Genomic DNA, 26927 nt, shown 5'->3' on the forward strand with positions numbered 1-26927 from the left:
TCAGTACTACTGTGATACGTATAAAGGAAAAGAATTGCTCAGACCCGAACCAGCTTGCCAGACTTTTATATAACTCAGTGTGTGAATCAGTTATAAAGGATTTATTTTTACAAATGTGCTTGCCCATTGAAAACTAGAAACTCTCTCTCTCTCTCTGGTTTTTTTGTTTTGTTTTTTTTTGTTTGTTTGTTTTTTGATGTAACACTGCAAACGTGGCAGCCATATATTTTGATTAAGAGAATGTTCAACATTGAATAGTCTGTAGAAGAATCTAGTCTTTCCTCGGGCCCAGAGGATTTTTTCCTGAGAATTTTCTGAGACGTTAAGTATTGAGGATGTAAAGTGGAGGAAATGCTACTGGTCTCCATGTAAGAATTTTTAAGTGATTAGAAAAGAAAAAATTAGGAAAATGTGATTGACAGTAATATAAAGAAAGTGTGTTCCGTATCAGTTAGTTTCTGAAAGCCCAAAAGCATGAAACTAATGTAATTCCTCCTAGAAAAGCATTTCTCCAATGTTTTTCCTTTTTTTCCCCCTCCTTCCTAGATTGAAAAAGAAAAAACAAGCCAAACAAAATGCAGAGACAGCCTCAGCCATTGCTACGAGGACCCATACTGGAAAAGAGGATGCTAAAGCAGTCATTTTAGAACAAGACAAGGCCAACATTGCTGTAGAAGAGGAATATATTACTGATGAAAAAAAAAAGAGAAAAAATAATCAGTTAAAGGAGATCAGGCGTACAGAACTAAAGAGATATTATAGTACTGGTGAGTATTGGTGGCAATGCTGCAGTATTTTTGTTTTAAAAATCTATCATAGAGGCGCCTCAGTCCGTCAAGTGTGCGACTCGATTTCGGCTCAGGTCATGATCTCAGGGTTGTGAGATCAAGTCCACATTGGGCTGTGTAGGGCGTGGAGACTGCTTAAGGTTCTCTCTCTCCCATTCCGTTTGCCCCCGCCTCCCTTCTCTCTCTCTCTAAGAAAAATCCCCAAAACAAAAACAACCAATAATTCTTAAAAGACTGTTAATTTATAACTGCTCATCATTATAATAATAACAGCAGCTTATTGAGAGCTATTATATACCACGTACCCTTGTTTTACATATGTAGTCTTGTATAAAGTGATAAGAGGGACATAATTCGGTGTGTCTCCTTAGACTTTGATTTTCCAGGATCCAGCACCTAGTGTGTGCTAATAAATATCTATCCAGTCACCTTCCCTGTATGAGAAGTATTTTTCTTGATGTATATAGACTTTTCTGTAAATATGTTGCTAGAAATGTCTGAACTGTTTGGCATCAGCTGGGCAATAGAAAATGGCAGAGACAAGTCCTAACATCCATCGATTAAAAAAAAAATACCACGACTTGGGAGTTTTAGTTAAGGGATTTTTTTTTTTTTTTTAAAGGAATCTCTAGACCCAGTGTGGGACTCTCAACCCCGAGATTAGGAGTCACATGCTCCACCAACTGAGCCAGCCAGGCACCCCTAGTTAAGGGAAATTTTGAAATAAGTGTGCAATATTATAGTATCTCAGAATATTCCCTGTGCTGGAAACCATATTAACAGAAGTGGCATAGCTAGCATGGTGAGGTGATAGCCCTGCTTTTCAGGGATCCATGTCACACCAACTGCTCCTATCACATGCAGGGCTGGGGTGTGTGCAGAGGAGAGTGCAAGGAACAGGAAGTGGGAGTCAGACCTTGCTGTGGCACACTGGGTACTGTGTACTAAGATTGCCAGGCTAAGAGACAAGACGGGGTCTCTGAGAACAGACTGCAGGACAGTATGTGATATGGGCTCTTGTAGCATATTCTCCTGGGGGCCCCACATTTGGTCACAGTTAATGCCAGCCAGAGTTCCTGGAAGACAGATCTTGTCTCCATGTTTAATAGAACTTTCGAGCAGTGCTTATCAGAGATAAAATGGGCTGCCTCTGGGGGGCTAATCAGGGTGACTTTGCAGGCACTGCTCCAGCAGAAGGCAGGTGAGGTATCTGCTGTGGTGAGTGTGTGGTTTGTAGGGGTCCATTTGGGGTTATATCATGTATGCATGATAATGTGATTATATCGTGTAGTACAGAGCTTAACCGTTGCTTTCAGTCTCAAGCCACTTAGTATTTTATAAAAAGCTGTAACTGTCACCTACTGAAAAAACTTCTGTGTGAGTGTTGTTAATAGACTTCCCTTAAAATTTAAAGTGTTGAGTATTATCCCTTCTTTCCAAAAAGAGGATGAGGATTAAGGAAAATCGCATTTCTCATCTTCTTTTACATATGAGTTGTGCACATTGGAGATTTGGAAATGTGTGGTTTTGAAGAGTTGTGCAGCTTAAAATATTATCTTTTTTTCACCCTTATTGTAAATGCTATTGCTTGGTGATTATTTTGAAGTGGAGACATTTGCTCTATAGGATTTCCTGGAAGACGCTGGTAGAATCCTGTTGATTCAGGTTTCCTTTAGTCGGGATGCTGTACTAACTGTAGATGCTGTGTTAGGATAGCTTTTTCACGTGCGGCCCTCTGTTGAATGTGTAATGCTTTGAAACCGAAACAACACCCTTCACTCTGGCCTTTACCTATCCAAGTCTCACTTGACTTCAAAATCAGCTCAGTCATCATTTCTTATAGGAAGCCCTCCCTGCCCGTGGCTAGCTTAGGCTCTCCTTCTGTGTTGTCATTATGGATTTATTTATCTGCTTTCCTGTTTATGGGCTGTCATCACATGGACCCTGTATCATTAGCTTGATGTAGTATTTGAGTTACGGGTGTTCTTTTTTTTTTTTTTTTTTTAATTTTTTTTTTTTTAAGATTTTTTATTTATTTATTTGACAGACAGCGATCATAAGTAGGCAGAGAGGCAGGCAGAGAGAGAGGAGGAAGCAGGCTCCCCGCCAAGCAGAGGGCCCGATGCGGGACTCGATCCCAGGACCCTGAGATCATGACCTGAGCCGAAGGCAGAGGCTTAAGCCACTGAGCCACCCAGGCGTCCACGGGTGTTCTTTAAATGTGCATCAAGGGCATGAATTAATACATAGGTGAATGAATATTGTTTCAGTAAGCTTGAGTTTCATGAAAATTCTGGAAGGATATAGGTCAGAATTAGTCTGATTTCCTTTGGTCATGGTAAGTAGAGATGCCATCATAGCTTTTCATCTCTCAAGAATGGCGATGATAATTGGTTTGGACCCCTGTGGGCAGGCTTGCTTGATCTGACCTGGTGTAGTCCCCCAAGTCCCATCCTGGGTGTTGTTCCATACCACTAGGTGGGGCAGTAGGCCTCAAATCAAGAATAATCCCATTTCTAGTGCTTTTGGTGGCTCTAGTCTGAGAAGAGACACTAAAATGGGAGGTTCTCATCAGCCACGTTAAGGATTTGGACTTTCCTGGAGTCAGTGGGGCGCTGTTGGGGGAATTGCATTAACTCTGTGTTTTACGATGATAAATCTGAGGACATTGGGTAGAAATCAGCTTGAAGTCAGGTAATGCTGGTTGGAGACTGGGGAAGGAGAGAAAGGCACCCGACGAAGAGATTTTGCTCATAGAATCAGCAGTATTTGGTGACCATTCTAGGGTGTGAGGGACAAAATGAACAGAGTTAAGAATTGATAAACTGGAAAACTCAAGAAGGAAAAAAGAGTTCAATGTGTTTGTGTTTGGAGATGTTTTTGAGATACCAAGTGGATTTGTCTAAAGGGACCTACATTTCAGGTGAGAGGCCTAGAAATTGCTACTTAAAGGTATGACATAAATCCACACATGTAAGAGAAGAAACAGGGACCTGTACAGTCAAAAACAAAAAGTTAATGGATGACAAATGATAATGAATGTAGAAAAACAGACTAGAAGAACCTGTGACAATATGTTGATAACCATTTTCTCAGAGTACAGAAATTGCAAGGGAGTTTTGTTTTCTTCATTTTTTTTACATATTAAATATTTACCGTTATTTTTAATGTTAATCAAACAATACAGAAAAATGAATAACAGAGTAAACCCAAGGGGGTTGCAAAAAGAACATTTAACAAATGTGAAGTTCCATAATCAATAAGGGAGGAACATAGTAACTTTCTGTGGGTATCTCTTTCCCCATCACCAATATCTACCTAATGTAAGGAACAAAATAACATTTTTACTTGTTGAATTAGATTTATCTGTACCTCATGTAAGCCTCTGGTAGCAATTCATTGCTCTCTCTTAAGATTTAGACAAACACAACGGTTAGATACCTATAGAAGATGTTACAGAAAGATTGAATCACTGCACTTGCCCCATTGTAACAAAATGGTGCAGATGCTAAAAATGTTTTGTTTCTGAGAGAATGGAGCGGGAGAATGGAAGTGAAGTAATTACAAGGAGGCAGATGGCATCAGATAAATCTAGATCCAACACCTAATGTAGCACCTGGCACACAGTAAACATCTCCAGACTTCCCCCCACCCACAAAAATTTCTAGAATATGTGAAGGCAACTCTTCCATGCTTGCCCTGTTACTGAAACATAGGAGTCTTTCTAAACTTGTGTTTATTTATGTGAACTCTTAAGGAATTGTTTGGTAATAGTGCTTCTCAGTATATTTTTTAAAATTAGCTATTAAGTTATCATTAAATTGACACAGTTATGTTGGAATGTGTACATATGTATCTTTTGTCTCATCAATATTACAGTGTCCAAATATATTTAACAGCATGAATTATATAAAAAATTCTTTCACAGTAAAGGAATAAATTATTCCTTAATTTAGAATAACACACATCCTTTTGTCAAAGTGGAGATGGGAAAGGGAATTTTACAAAATGGGTAATGTCTCGTAGGAAAGTTCTTTAACTGAAACACAGGTGTGCAGGTACAAGATTTGAAAAAGATGGAGAAATTTTATAAACGAGGGAGGCAAGCCTAAATTGGAATAAAATATATTATTATGATTTTGTAGTGTTTTAGCATAAAAGATTAATACTAAAAATCCTGATAGTGAAGTAGACATTTTAAGAGAATTGGGAGGTTATTTTTTCAAACAGAAAACACTTAAGTAAGAGTGTAGCCAGTTTTGTGATTATCACAATCAAAGATTTATTTAGAGAGAAAACCTCTGTAGGATAAAGAATGAATTTAGCTTTCAATAATGAATCTGTAATGTCTCTATTAATCATTTCAAATCATGGCTTTTCCTCCTAAATTCAAAAGAAAATTAATAAGAATAAAATAATAGATGAAGTTCTCTACTTGTCCTTTTTAAATATTTTTGGGTTTTGCCACAACATGAAAGTTACCAGTTGATGAATTATTTTCCACCATGCAACCATGACACTTTTCCTTACACGGATTACTTTTTCATAGTGTTGTTTTAACCACACGTGTGAAGGTTTCTTATCTGTCATTTTTCTTTTTCACTTAAGAAGTTCAGAAAGCCAAAGTTATGTTATTATCATAAATGAATTGCCAAACATAAAAGTAGGTCAAACCACAACATAGAATCTCATTGCCTTCTCCTCACAGGTAATGGTCATTCTGTGCTTTAGAGCTCACAGAATCGCATAATACAGGATTAAAATGGACTTTAATGTGGAAAGAGGATATCAAGAACCAAATTAATGTGGTTTTTTTTTTTTAAGATTTACTTACTTATTTGAGAGCGAACACATGCCAGTGATGGGGGGCGGAGAAGGGCAATGGAAGAAGAGAAAGAGAATCTTTTTTTTTTTTTTTTTTTAATTTTATTTTTTATAAACATATATTTTTATCCCCAGGGGTACAGGTCTGTGAATCGCCAGGTTTACACACTTCACAGCACTCACCATAGCACATACCCTCCCCAGTGTCCATAATCCCACCCCCCCCAACCCCCCTCCGCCCATCAACCCTCAGTTTGTTTTGTGAGATTAAGAGTCACTTATGGTTTGTCTCCCTCCCAATCCCATCTTGTTTCATTTACGAGAAAGAGAATCTTAAGCAGACTCGCCCCTGACCTCTGAGCCGAATGTGGGCTCAGTTCCATGACCCTGAGATTGTGACCTGAGCTGAAATGAAGAGTCAGGTGCTCAACTGACTGAGTCACCCCAAATTAATGTTTTTTAAATCAGGCAGAATATAGAGACTTGAGGGACTTGGGTATAAAATAAAGTGATATTATTAGGATGGAAATAATTGGACCTGTGCTTCTTGGGGCCATCAAGGAACTCTGATTAATGTTTAAGTGAAGTCATACTGTGAAAACCTAGGTGGTGCACAAGACAGACCTGACAGCTACCCCCGGAATTCACAGGGTTAAGGAAGGAATGCAAGTGATAAGAGAGAAGATGACAGATATGGGAGGCATGAGTGATGGGTCTGAGAATCAAAGATGTTCTTGGTGAAGAGATGTAGTAATTAAACACAGCATAAGAAGAATGCTTTCATACCTGACTTTGGAAATTAAAAGAGCTTACCATATTTGGGCAGAATGAGGGGGGAAGACTCAGCATGTAGAGAAGCTATGGCAAATGTTTATAGGTTATGGATAAATGGTAAAAACAATCTTTTTAAAAAGTATGTTAGGTACAGGGGCACCTGGGTGGCTCAGTCAGTTAAGTGTCTGCCTTTAGCTCAGGTCATGATCCCAGGGTCCCCGGATTGAGTCCCGCATCTGGCTCTCTGCTCAGTGGGGAATCTGTTTCTCCCTCTGCCTCTGTTGCTTTCTCTCTCTCTCTGTCAAATAAATAAACACTTTTAAAAAATTTTAGGTACAAAAGAACAAAGAGGAGAGTCAGGCACAGACTTTACAGAGATGAACACCAAAAGAATGAAATCTTCAGAGTGATGGAGTAAAAGTTGTTTCTCAAGGTCAAAGAAACAGGATATTCTCCCACGTACTTAGTCTCAGGAAATATACCATTTATGTCATGCCTTTCCTAAACAAAGTTACTGAGTGGGAGAGACATTTTTTCCCGAGACGCCTATCAAAAATCTAATCCTCAAAAATGAAAAAGTTATTTTATGAAAGAATTGTTGATAAGCATTGTAACTAATTAAACATAAAATTAAAAATACATAACCATTGCAAATATGGTTAAGAGCATAAATATTAAAATTTTTAAAAATTTAAAAAGCATGAATACAAAAAGCTGTCCTCTTTTTTTAGCTGCGATAACATTGTCTAAGTTTAATGTAGACTGCATGTTGACTTGATACATGTATATATTGAAAAATGATTACCACCATAGCTTTAGCTAACACCTCCATCAGGGCACATAATTACCATTTCTTTTTTTTGTTATCATTTAAGACCCACTTTTTAGCAACTTTCAGGTATTTAATACAGTATTATTAACTGTGATCACCATGCTGTACGTTAGGTCCTCAAAACTTTCTCATCTTAGAACTGGAAGTTTGGACTCCTTTTTTTTTTTTTTTTTTTTAAAGATTTATTTATTTATTTGACAGAGAAATCACAAGCAGGCAGAGCAGGCAGAGAGAAGAGAAGGGGAAGCAGGCTCCCTGCTGAGCAGAGAACCTGATGCAGGGCTTGATCCCAGGATCCTGGGATCATGACCTGAGCAGAAGGCAGAGGCTTTAACCCACTGAGCCACCCAGGCGCCCTGAAGTTTGGACTCTTTAGCCAACATCTACCCATGTCCCCCATCCTCCAGCCCCTGGTAACCTGACAGTGATCAAGGGACATTCCTTCCTCTTCCTTTTCCAATGTCAGAACTCCCATTAATGGAGTATATTGTAATGCATTCTTGTCATTGTTGAAGCAAAAAGTACAGTCACTGAACCAAACAGCTGTGTTTTAAAACCTGTTGTCTTAGAGCTAGATCTGAATCTAGTCCTATTATAATTGATCTGTTTAGTCCAAATATTGTTCCCTAATTAATCTGTCATATCACATTTGTATTGGGAAAAATCTCGGTGTACGAGAAATACCCAGATTGAATGGCTGAAAAAAGGACAAGAGATCACACTAAATATTGTCAGTGATTTTTCAGCTTAAGTGGTTTTGAGAAGTTAAATTAGGAATGACTTGGGGAAAGGGCAAAGGAAAAAACGCTCCAATACATTGATAGTGGGAGAGTGATGTGGTCAGATCTTTCTAGAAGGCAGTAACCATTATTGTCAAGAGACTTACCTTTTCCATACCTTTGTACCCAACAGTACTTTTGTAGAAATTCACCCTAAGAAACCAGTCATGAGCATATCAGAAGATTTAAATGCAGTGACTATCATTTCATTGTTTATTATTTATTTTGTTCCTACATTTATTTGTTTGTTTATTCTTTAAGTTTTTATTTTGATTCCAGTTAATGTGCAATGTTACATTAGTTTCAGGTGTACAGTAAAGTAGTTGAACAGTTCCATACATGGGCTGGTGCTCATCACAGGTGCACTCTTTCATCAACATCCCCTATTTAACTCATCCCCCCAGTCCTCTACCCTCTGTTTTTTTCCCCTTTGCTCACTTGTTTTGTTTCTTAAATTCCGCATATGAGTGAAATCATGGTATTTGTCTTTCTCTGTCTGATTTATTTCATTTAGCATTATACTCTCTAGTTCCATCCGTGTCGTTGCAAATAGCAAGATTCCATTCTTTTTTATGGCTCAATAGTATTCTATTATAGAAATACACCACATCTTCTTCATTGCATTGTTTTAAATAGTGGGAAAATAAAAATAACATAGATCACGTAAGATGGAAGACTGTGTGCTGTTTTTATTTTTTATTTTTATTATTTTTTAAAAATTTTATTTATTTTGAGAGAGAGAGATCACAAGTAGGCAGAGAGGCAAGCAGAGAGAGAGAGAGAGAGAGAGGAGGAAGCAGGCTCCCCGCCGAGCAGAGAGCCAGACTCGGGCCTGATCCCAGAACCTTGAGACCATGACCCAGCCGAAGGCAGAGGCTTCAACCCACTGAGCCACCCAGGCGCCCCTGTGTGCTGTTTCTAAATGATGTAGAAAAACACCTAGGTGGCTCAGTGGGTTAAAGCCTCTGCCTTCGGCTCAGGTCATGATTTCAGGGTCCTGGGATTGAGCCCCGCATTGGGCTCTCTGCTCAGCGAGAAGCCTGCTTACCCCTCTCTCTTTCTGCCTGCCTCTCTGCCTACTTTTGATCTCTGTCAAATAAATAAGTAAAATTTTTTAGAAAAAAAGAAAAACACTGGGAAATTTTCACAAAATACTGTTACGGTAGAAAAGCAGGTTGGCAATAGTATATAGATTATGAGTCCATTTCTGTTGAAAAAAATAACTCTTCTGTATACATACAAAAAGGGAGATGGAGAGCTGCTGGCATGACAGTCACCAGAATGTAAACATGGGTTCTTTCTGAATGGGGTAACATGGGTGATTTTGTATTTTCTTCTCTTGTTCAGCGGTATTTTTCATGACAGTTTATAGTTTGGATTTGTACAGAATGGGTCTTTATAGTTCTTCTAAATTTTAAAAATTTACCCAACTTAGTTTTTGATCCATTTATTAAAAAAAAAAAAGGCTACCTTGAGTTTTCGGATGAAAGAGCCTATTTTAGATGAGTGTCTCCTGTAGGTTAGATACTTTATTTCTTTATTTAATTTACTAGTAATCATGATCTAATGCAGGTGGTAGGAGCCTATTAAGCAGATGAGAAAATGTGGAAGCTGAGTAACTTAACCAGAGGTCCCGCTGTGGATCGGGATTTGAGCCCAGCTCTGGCACAGAAGTCCTGACGAAGCCATTATACATCATTCGGCTTCCCCCAAGTCAGCTCTGAGAGAGAAAGAAGCCAAAAGTTGAATAAAAGTTTGGGTCTTGTGGTTTCTTAGTAAGGAGAAAAACTTGGTTATACATGAAGTTTCCATTTCCCCTGAGCTAGAATGTGAATGACGATAAGAGTTGAAATTTCTCTCTGGGCTTAACCTAGTCATATATGTAGTAATAGTCAACACACTCACCAGTTTTATGGCTAGTGTGTCAGAAGCTGACTCAATAACTGAAGTACTCTGTTTACTCTGTTTGCTTCCATACCTAGCGAGAGGTTAGTTGACGGATTCTACAAGTACTTGAGGTCCTGCTTCCTGCTGAGGGCACTACTAGGCTCTGAGGTAAAGATTTCCACCATAAACAACTCCCCTACCCTTCTTGCATTCTAGATTGTACATCAGCGTGACTGTGACTCGACTCACGTTGGTCATGTGGCATGCTTAAAGGAAGGAAAACAACATCTGCATGGCATTTCCCTTTGTGTCAACAGAGGAGAAAACATGGAGTTCATATTTAGTGTACTCTGTTCTTCCTCACACACCTGCCCTCTCCATCCTCAAGAGGTGAAGATTCCTCATGGCATACCTTTTAAAAACTTTTATTGTAACAGCTTATGATTCAGGTGTTCCAGAAGTTACCCTTAGGATGCTAAATAATAATATTTAATATTTTCATTGCACTCTTGACAGAGTGAGGCCAGTAATTTCAGAAGTGTGTATCACCGATAGAGAACATATTTCTTTAAGCAAATACGAATCCTATATTTTTCTTCAAGAACATTTCTAACTTCATATTTTTAACTATTAAATCTTTAATCTGTCTGCATTGATTTAAGAGTGGTCTGGATTTTTCTCCAAATCTTAACCAGTGTCCACACAACCTCATTTAATAGTAATCCTTAAGGTTTCCTGAGTCCTTGTTTCACACATTATGCAGTACTCTACCTTAATCAAATTGCCTTATGTAATCCTTACAGTGACTCTGTGGGAGTCCAGTTGGTATCCCCATTTATCTACTTTTAATTTTTTTTTTTATTTTAATTTTTTTTTTTTTTTTAGGTAGGCTCCACGCCCAACATGGGGCTTGAACTCAGGACCCTGAGATCAAGAGTCTTATGCTCTGTTTACTGAACCAGCCAGAGACACCTGTGTTCCCATTTTACATGCTGGGAAACTGTCTTTGATTAAGTAAAGTTACTTAATTATACAGTGAGCTGGGGCAGACCAGTACCGTCATTCAGTCTGTCTGATGCCAAAACCTCCCCCTCTAAGATGAAGTTACGTGACATTTATGGGAAAGGCTAGCCTTTTCTTACTAGTTTATAAAAGCATTTTTGTATTCCATTAAATTCCTTCAATATAGACCTGATTTTTTATACTTCACTTCATTTTTTAATTGCTATGGCTTTATAATCATTCGTTTTAACATCAGTACAGGGTTCCTACTGTCATTTTTCTTTTAAAAATAATTTTGGATACTCTTATATCTATTTATGCTTCCAAAGAAATATGATGATCAATTTGACATGTTTGCCTTCTGCAGAAAATTTCTTTTTATTTGAATTGCATTTAACTTAAACATTAATTTGAAGAGAAAGTGAAGTATTTACAAGAATGAGGTTTCCAATTTAGGAACATTATATATACCTCCCTTTATTCAAGCTTCCATTTACATCAACTTTACTAAACCTTTTACAATTTCTTTACATATATATATATATATATATATATATATATATATATATCTTGCCATTGTCTCATTCTATTTATTCCTAGGCATTTTCTCGTTTTTTACTATTATGCCTGGTACTCTTTGTAATACATTTCTATCACAAATATAAAAGACTCATATCTGGGCACCTTACTGAACAATTTCATGGTTTTCTGGATATTTTAAGATGTTGGTTCTTTAGGTAGACATTTCATCTGTGAATAATCAAAATGTGATCTCTTTTATCTCTTAAAATTCTTATCTTTTCCTTTGACTAGGGATTCCAAAACACAGTTGAGTATAAATCGTGGTAGTAGGAATTCTTGTATTTATATTGGTGTTTTAATATTTGCTTTCAGTTTCTGATATAAGAGCTCCTCTCTGTTGCCTCAGGTATACCTTAGGAGAGCTTTGCCTGATTTCTAAAGAGACCGTTGGTGAACAAGTGGGTACACATTCTAGGCAGGTGCAGGCGTTGTCTTGTCTCGAAGTGCCGAAGAGTGGCGGAGATTCCCTCTTCAGCCTTGGGAGTTCCAACCTGCCAGTCTCTGTTGTCTTTGCAGTGTTGCTGCTTTTTCTCCATGACAAAGTTTATTTTTATGACCTTAAATTCTTGTGGTTTAGTCTTGTATCATCTTAGGTTAGCCTCTGTGTTAAAGAGTTTAGCAGAGTGGGAGATGTTACGTCCAGAAGCCTTAGAGCTTTGCTGGAATTGCTCTTAGGCCTGTGTCTCCCACAGAACAACTCGCCAAAAGAAGAATGGGGTGGAGCTCCTGCAATGCCTGGGGGTATTTCTGCTGCTGCAGACCCTGGAGTCTTTCTTTTTGAAAGTTGGGGTGGGGGTGGGGCCTCACTGGTGCCTTAGTTCAGGCTGTGTTTAGCAAGGAACAGGCCAGTACAGACCAGGAAGTGATCTCTCAAGGTCGTTCAGCTTCCCTTCTCACAGGCAAATTGCTTTTAATATACAGCTTTTAGGGTTCTGTTGATTTTTCAGGAGCATATATATTTTCTTAAGATTTTATTTATTTATTTGACAGGCAGAGATCACAAATAGGCAGAGAGGCAGGCAGAGAGAGAGGAGGAAGCAGGCTCCCTGCTGAGCAGAGAGCGGGATGTGCCCTGAACCTAAGGCAGAGGCTTAACCCACTGAGCCACCCAGGCACCCCTCAGGAGCATATTTTTAACACATATCAAAGAGTAACTAAAAGTTCTTTGTATTAAGGGAAGTTCACTCCTATTTTTAGTTTTCTAACTAGTGTTATGTTTTTAGTTTTTTTTTTTTTTAATATAATGGCTGTTTAATTTCATTGAAGGCTTCCTTGGCATTGAATCCAAGTGATTAGATTGGGTTTTTCTCTTTTAAACAATTCATAATCATCTATCAATGTTCTGTCACTCCTGTGTTTGGGGAATGAAATCTTTTTGCTTAAGGTTTAGAATTCTTTTCATATCCTACTCTGTTCAGATTCCTATTAAGTTGCATTGACTGAATTATTATTAATACTAGCCTTTGTTAAGCACTTACTCTGTGCCAGCCTCTGAGAGAAACACTGTGCTTGTCATCTCATTTAATCTTTTGAACAACATTATGAGAATGCTCTTCCTCTTACAGACAAGGAAGCAGAGGCACTAAGATTTCAAATAACTTGGTTAACGTTGCACAGCTGTGAGAATTTATCAGGTTTGCTAGTTGAACTCAGCTCATTTTGACCCCCAAACCAAACCGTGATCAGAAAAATGTTTAGTGACATAAGGGAGATGGCACATGACTTGATTTTATGGTTAACGTCATCAAACTGTCACAGCCAGATGCATCAGTTCCTAGGATAGGGATATGCCTGTCATTGGAAGTAGATTCTTCTGCTTGTCAGTCAGGGTGCCCCTTTCATAGAAGGATCTGGAGAGACAAGAGACAGTTTTTGCTTCTACAAATTCATCTCATTTGGATGCCACGGAAAACTGTCCTCCCTCTTTAGACAAGTTCTTGAGGGTCCTATGCTGTCAGCTCATGTACCCCATTCAGATGGTCTTATGATAGAGACAGAAGGAAGGGGGAGAATGGATTGTTCAAGAAGAGTAAGAGGAGAGGACACCCACACACCGATTAAGTGTAAGGCGAGTAAAGAATTGGCCCTGATACTTTCTCATTCTGTTTGTTTATTCAGATAATTGATAGCAGAAAAAAAAAGGCTACATACTGTCTTTTCTGTCTTTCCTGTATCTATACAGAGATATGGAATCAAGATCCAGGGAGTTCACAGTTGTCTTTTGTCTCTGTTTTCAAGGACAGTAGTGAACAATGTCTGTTGTCCTGACTTCACCCCATCTCCAGTGGTCTGTAACAGAGGCTCAGATTTGAATGACATTGGTATTGCCTTATTCTTGCCTGTTTGTTTTTTCTCAGAACCAGAACATCTAGCCAGTGCTGCATTCCTTAACATCCCCTACCCATCCCCCAGTGCACTCACAGCTCAGATCACTACTTGAATCCCCGAAAATTCCCTCTTTGAATTTGAACCTCTTACCTTTTCCTATATTTAAAAAATTTTTTTTAAAAATTTTTAAAGAGTTTATTTATTCTCGCTGTGACAGAGAGAGAGACACAGCGAGAGGGGGAACACAGGCGGTGGGGGGTGGGGTGGGAGGGGGAGAACCAGGCTTTGTGCTGAGCAGGGAGCCCAATGTGGGGCTCAATCCCAGGACCCTGGGATCATGACCTGAGCCGAAGACAGATGCTTCACTAACTGATAAAGGCGCCCTTATCTTTTCTTATAAACCTGTTCTCCACCTGTGGTAGACAGGTATGTGTCCTAATTTCCAAAACCTGTTAGGTTACACAGCAAAGTCGCATAAAGTTATAGATGGAATTAAGGTCCCTTAATCAGCTGACCTTAAGGAAGCATCCAGCATTATCCAGGTGTGCCCAGTATAAACCCAAGAGTCCTTAAAAGAGAGAGAGAGAGCAGCAGAAGGGGAGGAAGAGCTAGAGAAGTGGCACGTGGGAGGACTCTGCTGGGTGTTGCTGGGCAGGTGGAGAAAGGGACCTTGAGCCAACAAAAGCAGCCTGCTTGTAGGAGTTGGAGGAGACAAGGAAATTAGTCTTTCCCTGGGACCTCCAGACACTGATTTTAGCCCACTGAGACCCATGTCAGACTTGGAACCCACTAAATTTGGGTTTATTTTGAATGCGGAGGGGCCACATTTGCGATAATAGAGTAGCAATAGGACAGAAAGACGTCAGGCCACTCTCCTCGCTGCAGCATCTGAGGGCTTCTCACCTGCCACTGCCCTTGCTTCGCTGCCCTGTGCGCATGCCTGACACCCCCCAGGTCGCTATGGCAGCATGGGGTTTGCTTCCTCCACACCTGGCCCGTCACTTAGACCCCCTCCCCCTACCGCGAACCCTTCCTGCTGCTTTCAGTCGTCACGTGTCGTTGAAACCTTAGTAATTCATCCAAATTTCACAATCCCTTAAGCTCCCAAGCCTGTCTGTGACCCGTTTAACTTTAGCCAAAGGCCTTCTCCCTGCTTTACCGAAAGGGTTAACATCACCTGTCTTGCAATCTTTCCAGTTTTCACGGCAGGAACTGTGTGGCCCCCCGGGGATCCATTTGCAGGTGTTCATTTCTCCTCCTCTGTGCAGCTGTGGCGTTTGAGGCTGTCAGCATGATCTTCCTGTAACTTTTCTCCACGTGTGCTCCCCACTTTTACTCCCCACTCCCAGGAGCCGCCCTTCTCTCCACTCCCCACGTCTAAGCTTTCCTTAGGGTCTGCCCTCAAACCTCGGGTCCTCTAAGAATGCATTCCTGCGGCAGCTGTAACCCCATCCAAGACTTCACAGACCACGGCGGCAAAGGATTGCTTCACATCCAGCCTTCGCGCCCCTGTGGGCCCTGGACAGTCTCCCAAATGCCCACTGTCTTTAGCCCCAGTGCTCGGGGAGAGAGGAGTCTACTTTCAAGAAACTTATGTCTAGGGATGCCTGGGTGGCTCAGTTGGTTGGGATGCTGCCTTTGGCTCGGGTCGTGATCCTGGGGTCCTGGAATCGAGTCCCGCATTGGGCTCCTTGCTCATCAAAGAGCCTGCTTCTCTTGCTGCCTCTGCCAGACACCCTGCCTGCTTGTGTGTGCTCTCTCTCTCTGACAAATAAATGAATGAAATCTTTAAAAAAAAAAAAAAAAGAAAAGAACAGAAACTTATGTCTAGAATCTCGGATGCATGGGCCAGGAGCCTTGTGTTGGGGACACTCCCGGCCCTCCTCTGGGGTGGGAGAGAGGAGGCAGGGCCGGGGGCCAGGCAGGTAGCCCCACATCTGCAATTTATGAGAAATGAGACGGGATGGGCTAAGGGCCTGCATTTCTCTCATCTAGGGGTCTTGTCAGTTTTATCACAGTTCTTCCTAACTAGGCTCCAGAACATGGCCTCTGAAGAGGTTTTTTCCTGAGGCGGGGCAGGCCGGAGTTTCGGCTGCTTTGCTCTCATAGTTTCTGAGGAACATCTGGCCAGGTCTCCCCTCTGGCAGTAAATACTATTCCATCATTTGTTCCAGGTTCTCCTGAGCAGGGGAAGGTCCAAATTTGTGTAGATATAAGGGTCTGAGGAGGCTGACGCTGGATGTGACACTGACACTGGGAGAGTCCTCCGTCCTTGTAGGTGGTGATGAGCCCTCCCCAGAAACACTGGAGATGGAGCTCCATCCTACCTCGAGGCCGAGTAGTCCTTGCCCAAGGCTGCTGCTGTCTCTTCTCAGCTCTCCTTAGGGCCAGAAACCTCTCCCAGGCTTCATGGGCTATGTGCTGCAGAGCCTGTCTAGGTAAGGTACTCAGGCCTTAACTTACGGAGACATGCACTGGCCATCTTTAAAACTTAACCACAGGGGCGCCTGGGTGGCTCAGTGGGTTAAGCCGCTGCCTTCGGCTCAGGTCATGATCCCAGGTCCTGGGTTCGAGCCCCGCATCGGGCTTTCTGCTCAGCAGGAAGCCTGCTTCCTCCTCTCTCTCTGCCTGCCTCTCTGCCTACTTGTGAGTTCTGTCAAATAAATAAGTAAAATCTTTAAAAAAAAAAAAAAAACCAGGTCAGGCAGCTATCCTCCCTCTTTGATGATTTAAAAAAAAAAAAAAAAACTTAACCACAACCACCACCACCCCCCAAAAAAACCCTAGGAAGCCATATGAACCTTCACCCTGTGCTGTTATAAAAAGAAAAAGATTATTTGAGACGGAGAGAGAGAGAAAGCATGAACAGGGTGAGGCGCAGAGGGAGAAGCAGACAACCCACCAAGCAGGGAGCCCAATGCAGGACTGGATCCGAGGTCCCTGAGTTTGCGACCTGGGCCGAAGGCTGATTGAGGCACCCAGACACCCTGCCTTGTGCTATTACGTTGTGAAGACAATTGAATTAGGTCCTTGGGATCAGACAGTTCTTTGCTGTCTGTTTTGGGTCAGTTGTAAAAATGGCTTGTGGCTTTGATAGGTTCATATGATATTCCTGGTGCGATGTTCTGTCAGTGACGATGTTGCCAGTAATCTACCTTGTCAGGCTCATGGACCTGTATTGGGAAGTTCGTTTGATCATACATTCGGGGAATCATATTAAGGCACAAGACGTCCAAAGGTGGGTAGACATCATGGTCCTTACCTCAAGAGTTTCAAAATCTTAGATTCTGGAGGGAAGGCTTTTTTTTCCCCTCCTTTATTTATAACGTTACTATGTTTGACATTTTTCTGGCCTACCCACCTGTGACAAAGGAGAAGTAATTTTTGTACTAATTCAGGTATACAAGTTCACTTTATCCTGAAAGGTTCAGCAAGCACCTGTTTTTCTTTTGCAGCTGAGCAGTATGGAAACTCATGGTTTGGTGGCTAACGGATCCACTGGGACCAGAAATAATTATGCAATTGATGTGCAGGCGTGGACTAGAAGCTGCCACAGATGGGAAGAGGATAGGTTCTAGAAATGGGAAGCGCTTACAAAAGGGTGGGAAGGGCCTGTTCTGAAAGCAGGAGCAGCTACAGTGACAGCTGTTTGTAATGACAAGAGAAGGGCAGGAGTGTGGGCCAGAGAGTAGAGCTGACATATTAAAAGGATGGGATACCAGATCACAAGAGTCATAAAGTACTATGATTGGGTTTTTCATCGGGCTGTGTAAATTCTCCCTACCTACAGAATCTAGAGATCTGGAGATCTAAGAAAACACTGTCTGTCTCATCCTCCTGAAGTAATTTACACGTGGCCACCTGAGGGTAGGGGGGTCACTTTCTTTATAGTCTGGAGGAATTTCCAGAGTCGCTTTGGTTCTATAAAAGGATCCGATTGAACATAGAAATGACTGGAAAGGAACTCTAATGACAGCACCTCTTCCTTTTTTCTTGGTTTTTAATATTAATATAAAGGAAATATTTAAAAGGCAGATAAGTACCACATGAATTAACTCTTTCATGTTGTTGTGTTACCTTCCAGTTCTCAGTACACTCCTATTTGTCATGTGGATGCTGTGATCTTGTTGATCCGCATGTACTGTGGGACATTGTGGGATCCCTGATGTAGAGCACAGAACTAATCTTAGTTCATGGCATATCATCACCGGCCGAGCTGGGCTCCTTGTTATTTATTTATGTATTTCCTTGTATCCTCATTCCCCCCTCCCATTTCTCTCCCTGCCACACATATCCTGCTGTGTTTGGTGTGTAGACTTGTATTTGGATGTGACCTTGAAAAATGTGTACTTCCTTTGTGTGCCTCTGTTTTAAATATACCTCACGGTATTCTGTATATCCCCTTCTTTTTCTCTGATGTAAACACAGGACAGTGTATACTTCTGGCTTGTTATTTCTAATTACTGCCTAGAATTCCAGAGCATGTCTACTAAATTTTGCTTGCCCTCCAGCTTCCTGCTGCCACCGATGAGGCTGTTCGGTACATCCTCCAGCAAATGACTTTCTGATATCTATAAAGTATATACCTCCTGGGAGAGGATGTATGTCTGTCAGATTGCTGAGTCATAAGGGCTGTACAGATTTAATTTGCTGCAATGGTTATACCAGCTTACATTCCTAGTAGCAGTTCACATCTTTGCCGACACTAAAATTATCCAACTTTCTGATTTTTGCCATGCTAATAGCTGGGAAATGATACCTCATCTTAGTTTGCATTTTTCTGATCACATACAGGTTAGAGCATCTTTTCATGTCATTAATTCAATTGTATATTTCTTTGTCACTTAAATTGTTATCCTTTGCAGTATGTCTTTCTGGTTTTCAATATCTGGGCTGATTATATAAGGATGTATTTAACCATGAGAATTAATTTAAATCATAATGCAGCTGCTAAACCTTAGGTTGACCTATTTTGACCTATAAAAATGGCAAAGTCTGTGGCCCAACTTACAATATGTTGTTGGGCATATTGGTCTTCCCAGATTTTCAATATTATAAATAATACTGCACAAATCGTATGTTATGATATATGGTGGTTTTCCTCTTTGGATTTTTTGCTTAGGATAAATCCCTAAGGGAAGGATTACTGAATCAAAGAATGAACATTTCTATGGGTGTTGGTACATATTGATAAATCGCTTTCTAAAAGGGCTGGAAATCCTTGTGCGCTGTTGGTGGGAATGTAAATTGGTGCAACCACTGTGGAAAACAGTATGGAGCTTCCTCAAGAAATTAAAAGTAGAAATACCAGATGATCCAGTAATTCCATTACTGAGTATTTACTCAAAGAAAATGAAAACACTAAGTCAAAAAGATACATTGTAGCACTATTTATAATAGCCAAAATATGGAAGCAGCCCAAGTATCCACTGATGAATGGATAAAGATGTGACTGTGTCACACACACACACACACAGGGAGAGAGAGACAGAGTGTGTATGTGTGTATGTATAATTTTACTCAGCCATAAAAAGTAATGCAGTCTTGCAGTTTGTGACAACATGGATAGACCTAGAGGGTATTATGCTAAGTGCAGTAAATCAGAGAAAAACAAATACCATATGATTCCACTTATATGTAGAATCTTAAGAAACAAATGAACAAATGAAACAGACTCTTAAATACAGAGAACAAATCAGTAGTTGCCAGAGGGGAGGTAGGGAGGATGGGTGAAATAGTTGAAAGGGATTAAGAGGTACAGACTTTCAGGTATAAGATAAATAAGTCACGGAAATGAAAAGTACAATATAAGGAATATAATCAGTAATAGTGTAATAACATTGTATGGTGAGCATTGAGCAATAATTGAGTAACTGTTGATTCACTGTTATTTTAATTATACTTCATAATGAAAAAAGAAAAAATAAAAGGATGGTGTTGATTTACATGATGCCTCATGTATATCATAAGTATACTAGTTTAATGGTATCATTATATATTATCGTTTAAACCATTACATTAATAACTCTAAAACATTACCTCATTGTTATTTGTACTATTTGATTATAGTTAACATAAATAATTTATTCAAGTGTTCATTGATGAATAGTATTTTTTTTTTTTAAGATTTTTTATTTATTTATTTGACAGAGAGAGATCACAAGCAGGCAGAGGGGGAGGAGGAAGCAGGTTCTCTGCCGAGCAGAGAGCCCGATGCGGGGCTCGATCCCAGGACCCTGAGATCATAACCCGAGCCGAAGGCAGCGGCTTAACCCGCTGAGCCACCCAGGCGCCCCGAATAGTTTTTTTTTTTTTTTTTCTCAGCATAACAATATTCATTATTTTTGCACCACACCCAGTGCTCCATGCAATCCGTGCCCTCTACAATACCCACCACCTGGTGCCCCCAACCTCCCACCCCCCACCCCCTCCGAATAGTATTTTTTTTTAAGAGTATGGTCTATTTGTGCCTGTAGTCCATTTTTCTAGTTGTGTCTCTTTTTTTTTTTTTTCAGTCAGTTTGAAAGTGTTGTGTTGTTTTTTGTTTTTGAAGATTTAATTTTTTTTTTTTTGAAGATTTAATTTTTAAATAATCTCTATACTCACTGTGGGGCTTGAACTCTCAACCCTGAGAACAGAGTCTCATGCTCTACTGACTGAGCCAGCCAAACATCCTGAAAGTGGGTTTTATTTATTTTTAAAGATTTTATTTATTTATTTATTATTTATTTATTTGAGAGAGAATGAGAGGAGACCATTGGGGGATGAGGCTCAGAGGGAGAAGCAGACTCTCCACAGAGCAGGGAGCCTGATGCGGGTCTCAATCCCGGGACTCCAGGATCATGACCAGAGCCAAAAGCAGTTGCCCGACCAACTGAGCCACCCAGAGGCCCCTTGAAAGTGTTTTGTTTTTTTGTTTTTTTTTTTTTTTAAGATTTTATTTATTTATTTGACAGAGAGAAATCACAAGTAGGCAGATAGGCAGGCAGAGAGAGAGGAGGAAGCAGGCCCCCCGCCGAGCAGAAAGCCCGATGCAGGGCTCGAACCCAGGACCTGGGATCACGACCTGAGCTGAAGGCAGCGGCTCAACCCACTAAGCCACCCAGGCGCCCCTGAAAGTGGGTTTTAATGTACTGTAGATTACCCTATCCTCGATCCCTGAGAATGAAATTATTCATTTATATACATTTTATTCTTCAGATGACAATCAAAACAAAACACATGATAAAAAAGAGAAGAAGATGGTGGTTCAGAAGCCCCATGGTACTATGGAATATACTGTAAGTATAAACAGGAGGTGTGAACATTTGTTAATATCACTGGATTTGCATGATGTTTCCCCACGACACATCCTGTCCCTTAGCTGCATTCCTCTTCTGTGCCCATTAATTAATGAAGCTTCTTAAGACCTGTTCTAGGTCATTTCTCTTCCCTCCATATTCTCTCTCTAGGCAATGTCATATAAACTTGTAACTTGCATTATCTTTGCTATGCCAGCAATGGCCAACTTTCGGTCTCATCCCATCCATGCCTTCTGAGTTCCATAACCAGAGCCACTTGCCTGCTTATTATCATATCCATTTAGATCTCCGGGCTCAGTATTTTTTTTTCAAGAAGCAATGGCTCCATCAGCCACCCATTTCTACAATCAGAACTTCATCCTTGACATCTTCTTCCCATGACTCTCCATATTCATTCTTATCCCCTGTGACCATTCAGCCAGATCCCTTCATTTTACCTCTCATAGATTCATGTTCCTTTACAAAATTTATCTCAGTTTACTGATTCACTAATGTGATTGTTATTTTTTTTTTAAAGATTTTATTTATTTATTTGAGAGACAGCAAGGGCAGGAACAGAAGCAGGGGGAGTGGGAGAGGGAGATGCAGGCTCACGCTGAGCAGGGAGCCTGATATGGGGCTCATTCCTAGGACCCTGGGATCATGACCTGAGCTGAAGGCAGAAGCTCAACGACTGAGTCACCCAGGTGCCCCGTGATTGTTATTTTTTTTTTAAAGATTTTATTTATTTATTTGACAGAGATCACAAGTAGGCAGAGAGGCAGGCAGAGAGAGAGGAAGGGAAGCAGGCTCCCTGCTGAGCAGAGAGCCCGATGCGGGACTCGATCCCAGGACCCCAAGATCATGACCTGAGCCGAAGGCAGCGGCCCAACCCACTGAGCCACCCAGGCGCCCCCATGATTGTTATTTTAATGTCTGTCTTGTGCCTTAATTCATGGACCCATGGGGAAAGACCCCTTTTTGGTCACCATTGTATTTCTGGGGCTTGCAAGGTATAGGCTTCCATATTGTTGAATCAGGAGATGAATAATGCTGTGCATGTGTCCATTCCTGTACCTCCACGGTATGTGCCGTGTACGCCTCTCTCTCCTGCAGCACGAACTCCTGGAGTCCAGGAGCTGCGTGCATTTATCCCAGCTCTGCTACAAAGTAAACACTCGGGTCTAGATTTATTTTAATTCACTATGAAGGAGCATGGTTGAGGCCTGTTCTCTGACTGCTAACAAGAAATTAAGTGCTGTCGCCATTGCCTGGTTGTGATTTTCTCATGTGTATGTTTTTCTACTCATTACTCATATGCTGTGCCAGGCTCTCTGTAAGGCGAGCAGCAGGACCTGATCCTTCCCTGGCATTTCTTCTGGAATGCTAAGTTATCTCCAAGCCCTTCTAGAGTCACACAGGAGAGCCTGGCACAGGCATTTCATGCTCCGTGTTCTATGAACGTGTCCAGCCATCTTTCTGGGGGTTAGAGGACTATGCCTTTCTGGAAGGGATTTGAGGTGATTTTTTAATTTCACTTTGCCATGGTCTACAATATGTTTTTGATCCCCATAACACCTTGCACAGTGCCTAACCTCCTAGTAGGTACTCAAGAAGTGTTGGATTATTTATTATTAGTAACGGTATTAAGTCCAAAGCCATGTGTGTATCCAGCAGTATCATTCCCAAGCCCCACAAAGAAATGAGACGTGTTATTGTCTAGGAGACGCTTCACAAAGTGTTTACTAACTGCTGCAGCGAGGACACACGGCAACGCCCATGTTACTTACAGAAACAAGAGATCAGATTCGTAATGCAGCAATGCCTTCCTGTTTGATTGACAGGTTATGAGATTGGTTTTACTTGGCAAGTCATTTTTTGTACTTGTCATTGGAAATAAAAGGTGATTCATAACTTGGTGTTTAGAGAACCATGAGAACCACTTACTGGATTGCTTATTTTGTTCCAGAGCTGTGGATGTTCAAACATCTGTTCAGTTTTGGTTTTGTCTGTTTGTTGATTTGTTTTTTGGGTTTTTTGCATCCATTTAGTTTTAAACATTTAATGATTCCAGTGTCTGTCCTAGGGTCTATGGCTTGCTTCTCTATTTATGTCTTATCCTTATGTAATAACTCCAGATTGTTAATGTTTTTCTCCTTCCTTGAAGTCCCTAACCAGTATATTCTACAAGTGTTTTCTTAAAAATATGAAGGCAATTTTTTGATCACTGGGCATGAAGTAAGTGCTGTGAAGCAGGAATTGTAATTATCTTTTTGATGGAGGAAGAAACTGAAGCACAGAGAAGTTAAAAGCAAGTGACCCAAGGTCACACAGCTAGTAAGTCGCAGATTCACAATTCAGATCCAACAGTCTGGCTGTAATTTCTATTCTCAGGATGTCTTATACTGACTCCTATACCCTGAACACTCCTAGATTTGAATATATTATATAAATATCTAATATTGAAAAAATAATACATACTTTAAAACATTTTCTTTTTTTTTTTACACTTTTGGTAAGGCTGGTTTTGCCTAGAGTAGAAGTAGGGGTGTATGTTGTTAAATTTTCAATGACTTTTCAAAAATACTGACTTGTTCCAGAAATGCTTCAAGGTCATTCTGGTGTCATCTGTAACTAGGAATTTGATTAGTCTGAGACCGTTCATCTGGTTAGGGGGTTTTTGATGCTCAGACTGGTGGTGAGTTTCATTCTACATCTCCATCTTCCCTGGTCCACAACCTCCCATCCCTGCCTCCCATTGCTGCCTCATTCAGGGCTTACCTGGGGAAACCAGTTTTGCGTACAGTACAGCCACGAGTCTTGACCTGTGACTGTCGATGGGAACTTCTTAGTGACACACACCAGAGTGGCATCCCACTAACAAGTTCCATCCAGTGACCCTAGACAGGGATTTTGGGATATTGACCTTTCCAGAGGCAGCAAACTTTTTTGGGTGGAGCTATTTACTGTGAAGTTTCCCATCATCTCATTGCCCTCTTTAGGCCCGTTTCCCCCCTATTAGAAAAGGAAAGAAACCTCCATCTGGGGCGTGTATCACAGGTTTCACAGATTTAGACAACCTTAATTGGCTGACCATGAGAAGTTGCCATTGTAATGACTGAACAGTGATGGGTAGCTAATCTGAATTTCTTTCCCATTTCTTTGCCTTCCATTGTATTCATTTGCCAAATGTTTGAGTACCTTCTGTTTTTTGGGCACTGTGCTGACACTGGGGAAATCAGCCATTAACCGGTCACCCTCTAGGAGCCTTTAGAGCAGCGAAGAGACTGGCAAGAGACAACATTAAGAATAGAGAAAGTAGCCCTGACTTCCCTTTTGGGTGGGTACTGTGTCCATGCTTTATTTCTTCTCTACTTACAGTTTTGTATTGTATCTCATGGACTTCTACTCCATACAGGAAGTGGTGCCAAAGTAAGTTTAGAAATCTAATTAGTGGACACTGAAATTTGAAGATAAGGAAGCCCAGAAATGAACTGATTTAAGACCTCGCTCTTCCGTGGTTTCATTAAGACTTGAGACTCTACTCACTTTCTTTTTCAGGATATGTCTGGCTAGAACTACTTTTCATTCACTCATATTGCAAATAGATGAATGTTGGCTACTACAAGGAAAGGTTTTTGGTTTTTTTGTTTTTGTTTTTGCTTTATATTTTGAATCTTGTTTGTCTGATTATTCTAGGCTGGAAGCCAGGACACCCTAAACTCCATAGCCCTGAAGTTTAACATCACTCCCAATAAATTAGTGGAACTGAATAAACTTTTCACACACACTATTGTTCCAGGCCAGGTAATTCTTTTCTTATTGGATATTACTTTTTAGGAATCTTGCATTTATCGTTAACGCCATTTTTAATGCTTCACTGTTAGTGTCACAGGATCCACATTGGTGATAATGTGCCTTGGTCCCATCTTTCCCTTGGATCAAGAACTCTAAAAGCATTCTGGAACTGAGGAACTGTGTTTCGCATTTTGCATTTGCAAATGATTAACACAGTTTACTTAATCATTAGTGTATGTTGTGGATGTTCCCTATGGCAGCAAGAGAAATTAAATTTTAAGAGAAATTAAATTTGACTTTTTCTTCTGTAGAATGTAACTCAAATGTTCCTAGAATGTTTAATTTAGAAGTGCAAGTTTCAGTTTATTCTACTCCTGGGATACATAATGACCTTCATTTGATTTTAAATTGGGCAGAATTTTGGGGTACCAGGGTAGCTCTGTCAATTAAGCATCCAACTCTTGATCTCAGCTCAGGTCTTGATTTCAGGGGTCATGAGTTCAAGCCCTGCAGTGGGCTTCACACGGAACATGGAACCTACTTAAAATAATTAACTAAATAGATAAGATAGAATTTTGTCTTTTTTGTCTTGATTTGATACCCGAAAAAAATGGTCAGTCAGTCCAAAGCAGAGAAATTCAGTAGGACTATCAAGTAAAAGCTACATGATTTTCCCCCTGGGTTTTTAATGCCTTATTTATTAAACCAAATGAAATTGACCAATTGTGTAATTTTGCCACTGTCAGTTAAACCAGTAAATTCTTTTAGTACCTTCCACATATTTAATAAGATATTCTTGTATTTCTACTTTAAAACTACATTTAGCCAATTGATATAAGTGACCTAGTCTTTGGCAGGTCCTAACTGAGGCCAGGTTTCCCCTCCCATCCATACAACTGTCCGCTTGCCATGAGTACCTGCTGGTTTCATTGCTGACTTACTTGAGCATCTTTCTGCCCCTCTACATGATAGTGACATTTGATTTCTTTCAGAATAGATACTGCTACTTTTAAGTACAAGGGCCCCATATGAACCCAGTAGGACCTAAGTTGGCCGGTTTGTATATGGTGCCTTTACTATTTAGTATTTGGTATTTACTCTTTAGTACTTTTGGTGCTTTCGTATTTAGTATTTAAAAGAGAAATTACCATACTGCCAATACATATGCATTTAAAACTCTTCAAAAATTAATGAAAATTTATTTCTAGGAAAATTAATAGTAGATTTGTCCTTCTTGGGGTTTCTTATAATCTGGAGTGCTGCTACATATCACTGACCTATAGTAGAGAACCTAGGTGTATATTTATTAATTCAAGGCTAAAGACTATAGTCAGTAGAATGCAGAAACAAAACTTAAAGTGATTCCTTATTTTTTAACTATGTCCATAAACATAGCCAACTAGAAGTAAAAGAACTATTTTAATATATAGATTGTAATGGCAAAAATACACAAAATAGGAGCCCTAAAGCTTTATTTCTGACTGGCCTTATGGTAGCTGTTTGAGATGGGCAAGTCCCTTCCTTTTTGGGACCTCAGTTTTCTAATCCCTGAAATGGGGGGGCACAATATCTCTGATGTGTTTCCTATGATAGCCTTTGCTATGCTGTCTAGCCCCTCATATAACTATACAGTTACATGCTGTTGGCTATCCCAGGACCCAGCTGTAATGAGGATTTTGCTAATGAAGGTAAGAAATCAAGGAGAGTGAAATTAAGGGGATTTCAAAAAATGTAGATAATTTTTTGTCTTAGTGCCCACAAGGGTAGGTATTCCTTTAATCTCAGTAGGTCTCATAACTCAAAGCTGGTTTTATCTGCTCTGATTCCAAAAAAGTTGAGACTCACCCTTCTAGAGACCAATTTGATGGTCACCATGAGGTAGGAAAGGAAACTGGTCGGGCTGGGTGAGTACATGTAAGAGGTGATTTTTTCTTTCTTTTTTTTTTTTTTTAAAGATTTTATTTATTTATTTGTCAGAGAGAGGGAGAGAGAGCAAGCACAGGCAGACAGAATGGCAGGCAGAGGCAGAGGGAGAAGCAGGCTCCCCGATGAG

General features: G+C 40.3%; 1 protein-coding gene across 7 annotated transcripts in view; it reads left to right on the forward strand.

The window, feature by feature from the left end:
• NCOA7 (nuclear receptor coactivator 7) overlaps positions 1–26927 on the forward strand; it is a 162641-nt gene that overhangs the window by 83489 nt on the left and 52225 nt on the right. For 6 of the 7 annotated variants that reach the window (XM_047732344.1, XM_047732349.1, XM_047732342.1 and 3 more), the window contains exons 3-5: positions 547–767; positions 20997–21076; positions 24776–24883. In XM_047732344.1, coding sequence (XP_047588300.1) covers positions 547–767; positions 20997–21076; positions 24776–24883 — 409 coding nt within the window. The remainder of the gene's footprint in view (positions 1–546; positions 768–20996; positions 21077–24775; positions 24884–26927) is intronic. The other variant, XM_047732348.1, reaches the window with a different exon arrangement.

The sequence above is a fragment of the Lutra lutra genome, chromosome 6 (genome assembly GCF_902655055.1).
Source record: "Lutra lutra chromosome 6, mLutLut1.2, whole genome shotgun sequence".
Classification (NCBI taxonomy): Eukaryota; Metazoa; Chordata; class Mammalia; order Carnivora; family Mustelidae; genus Lutra; species Lutra lutra.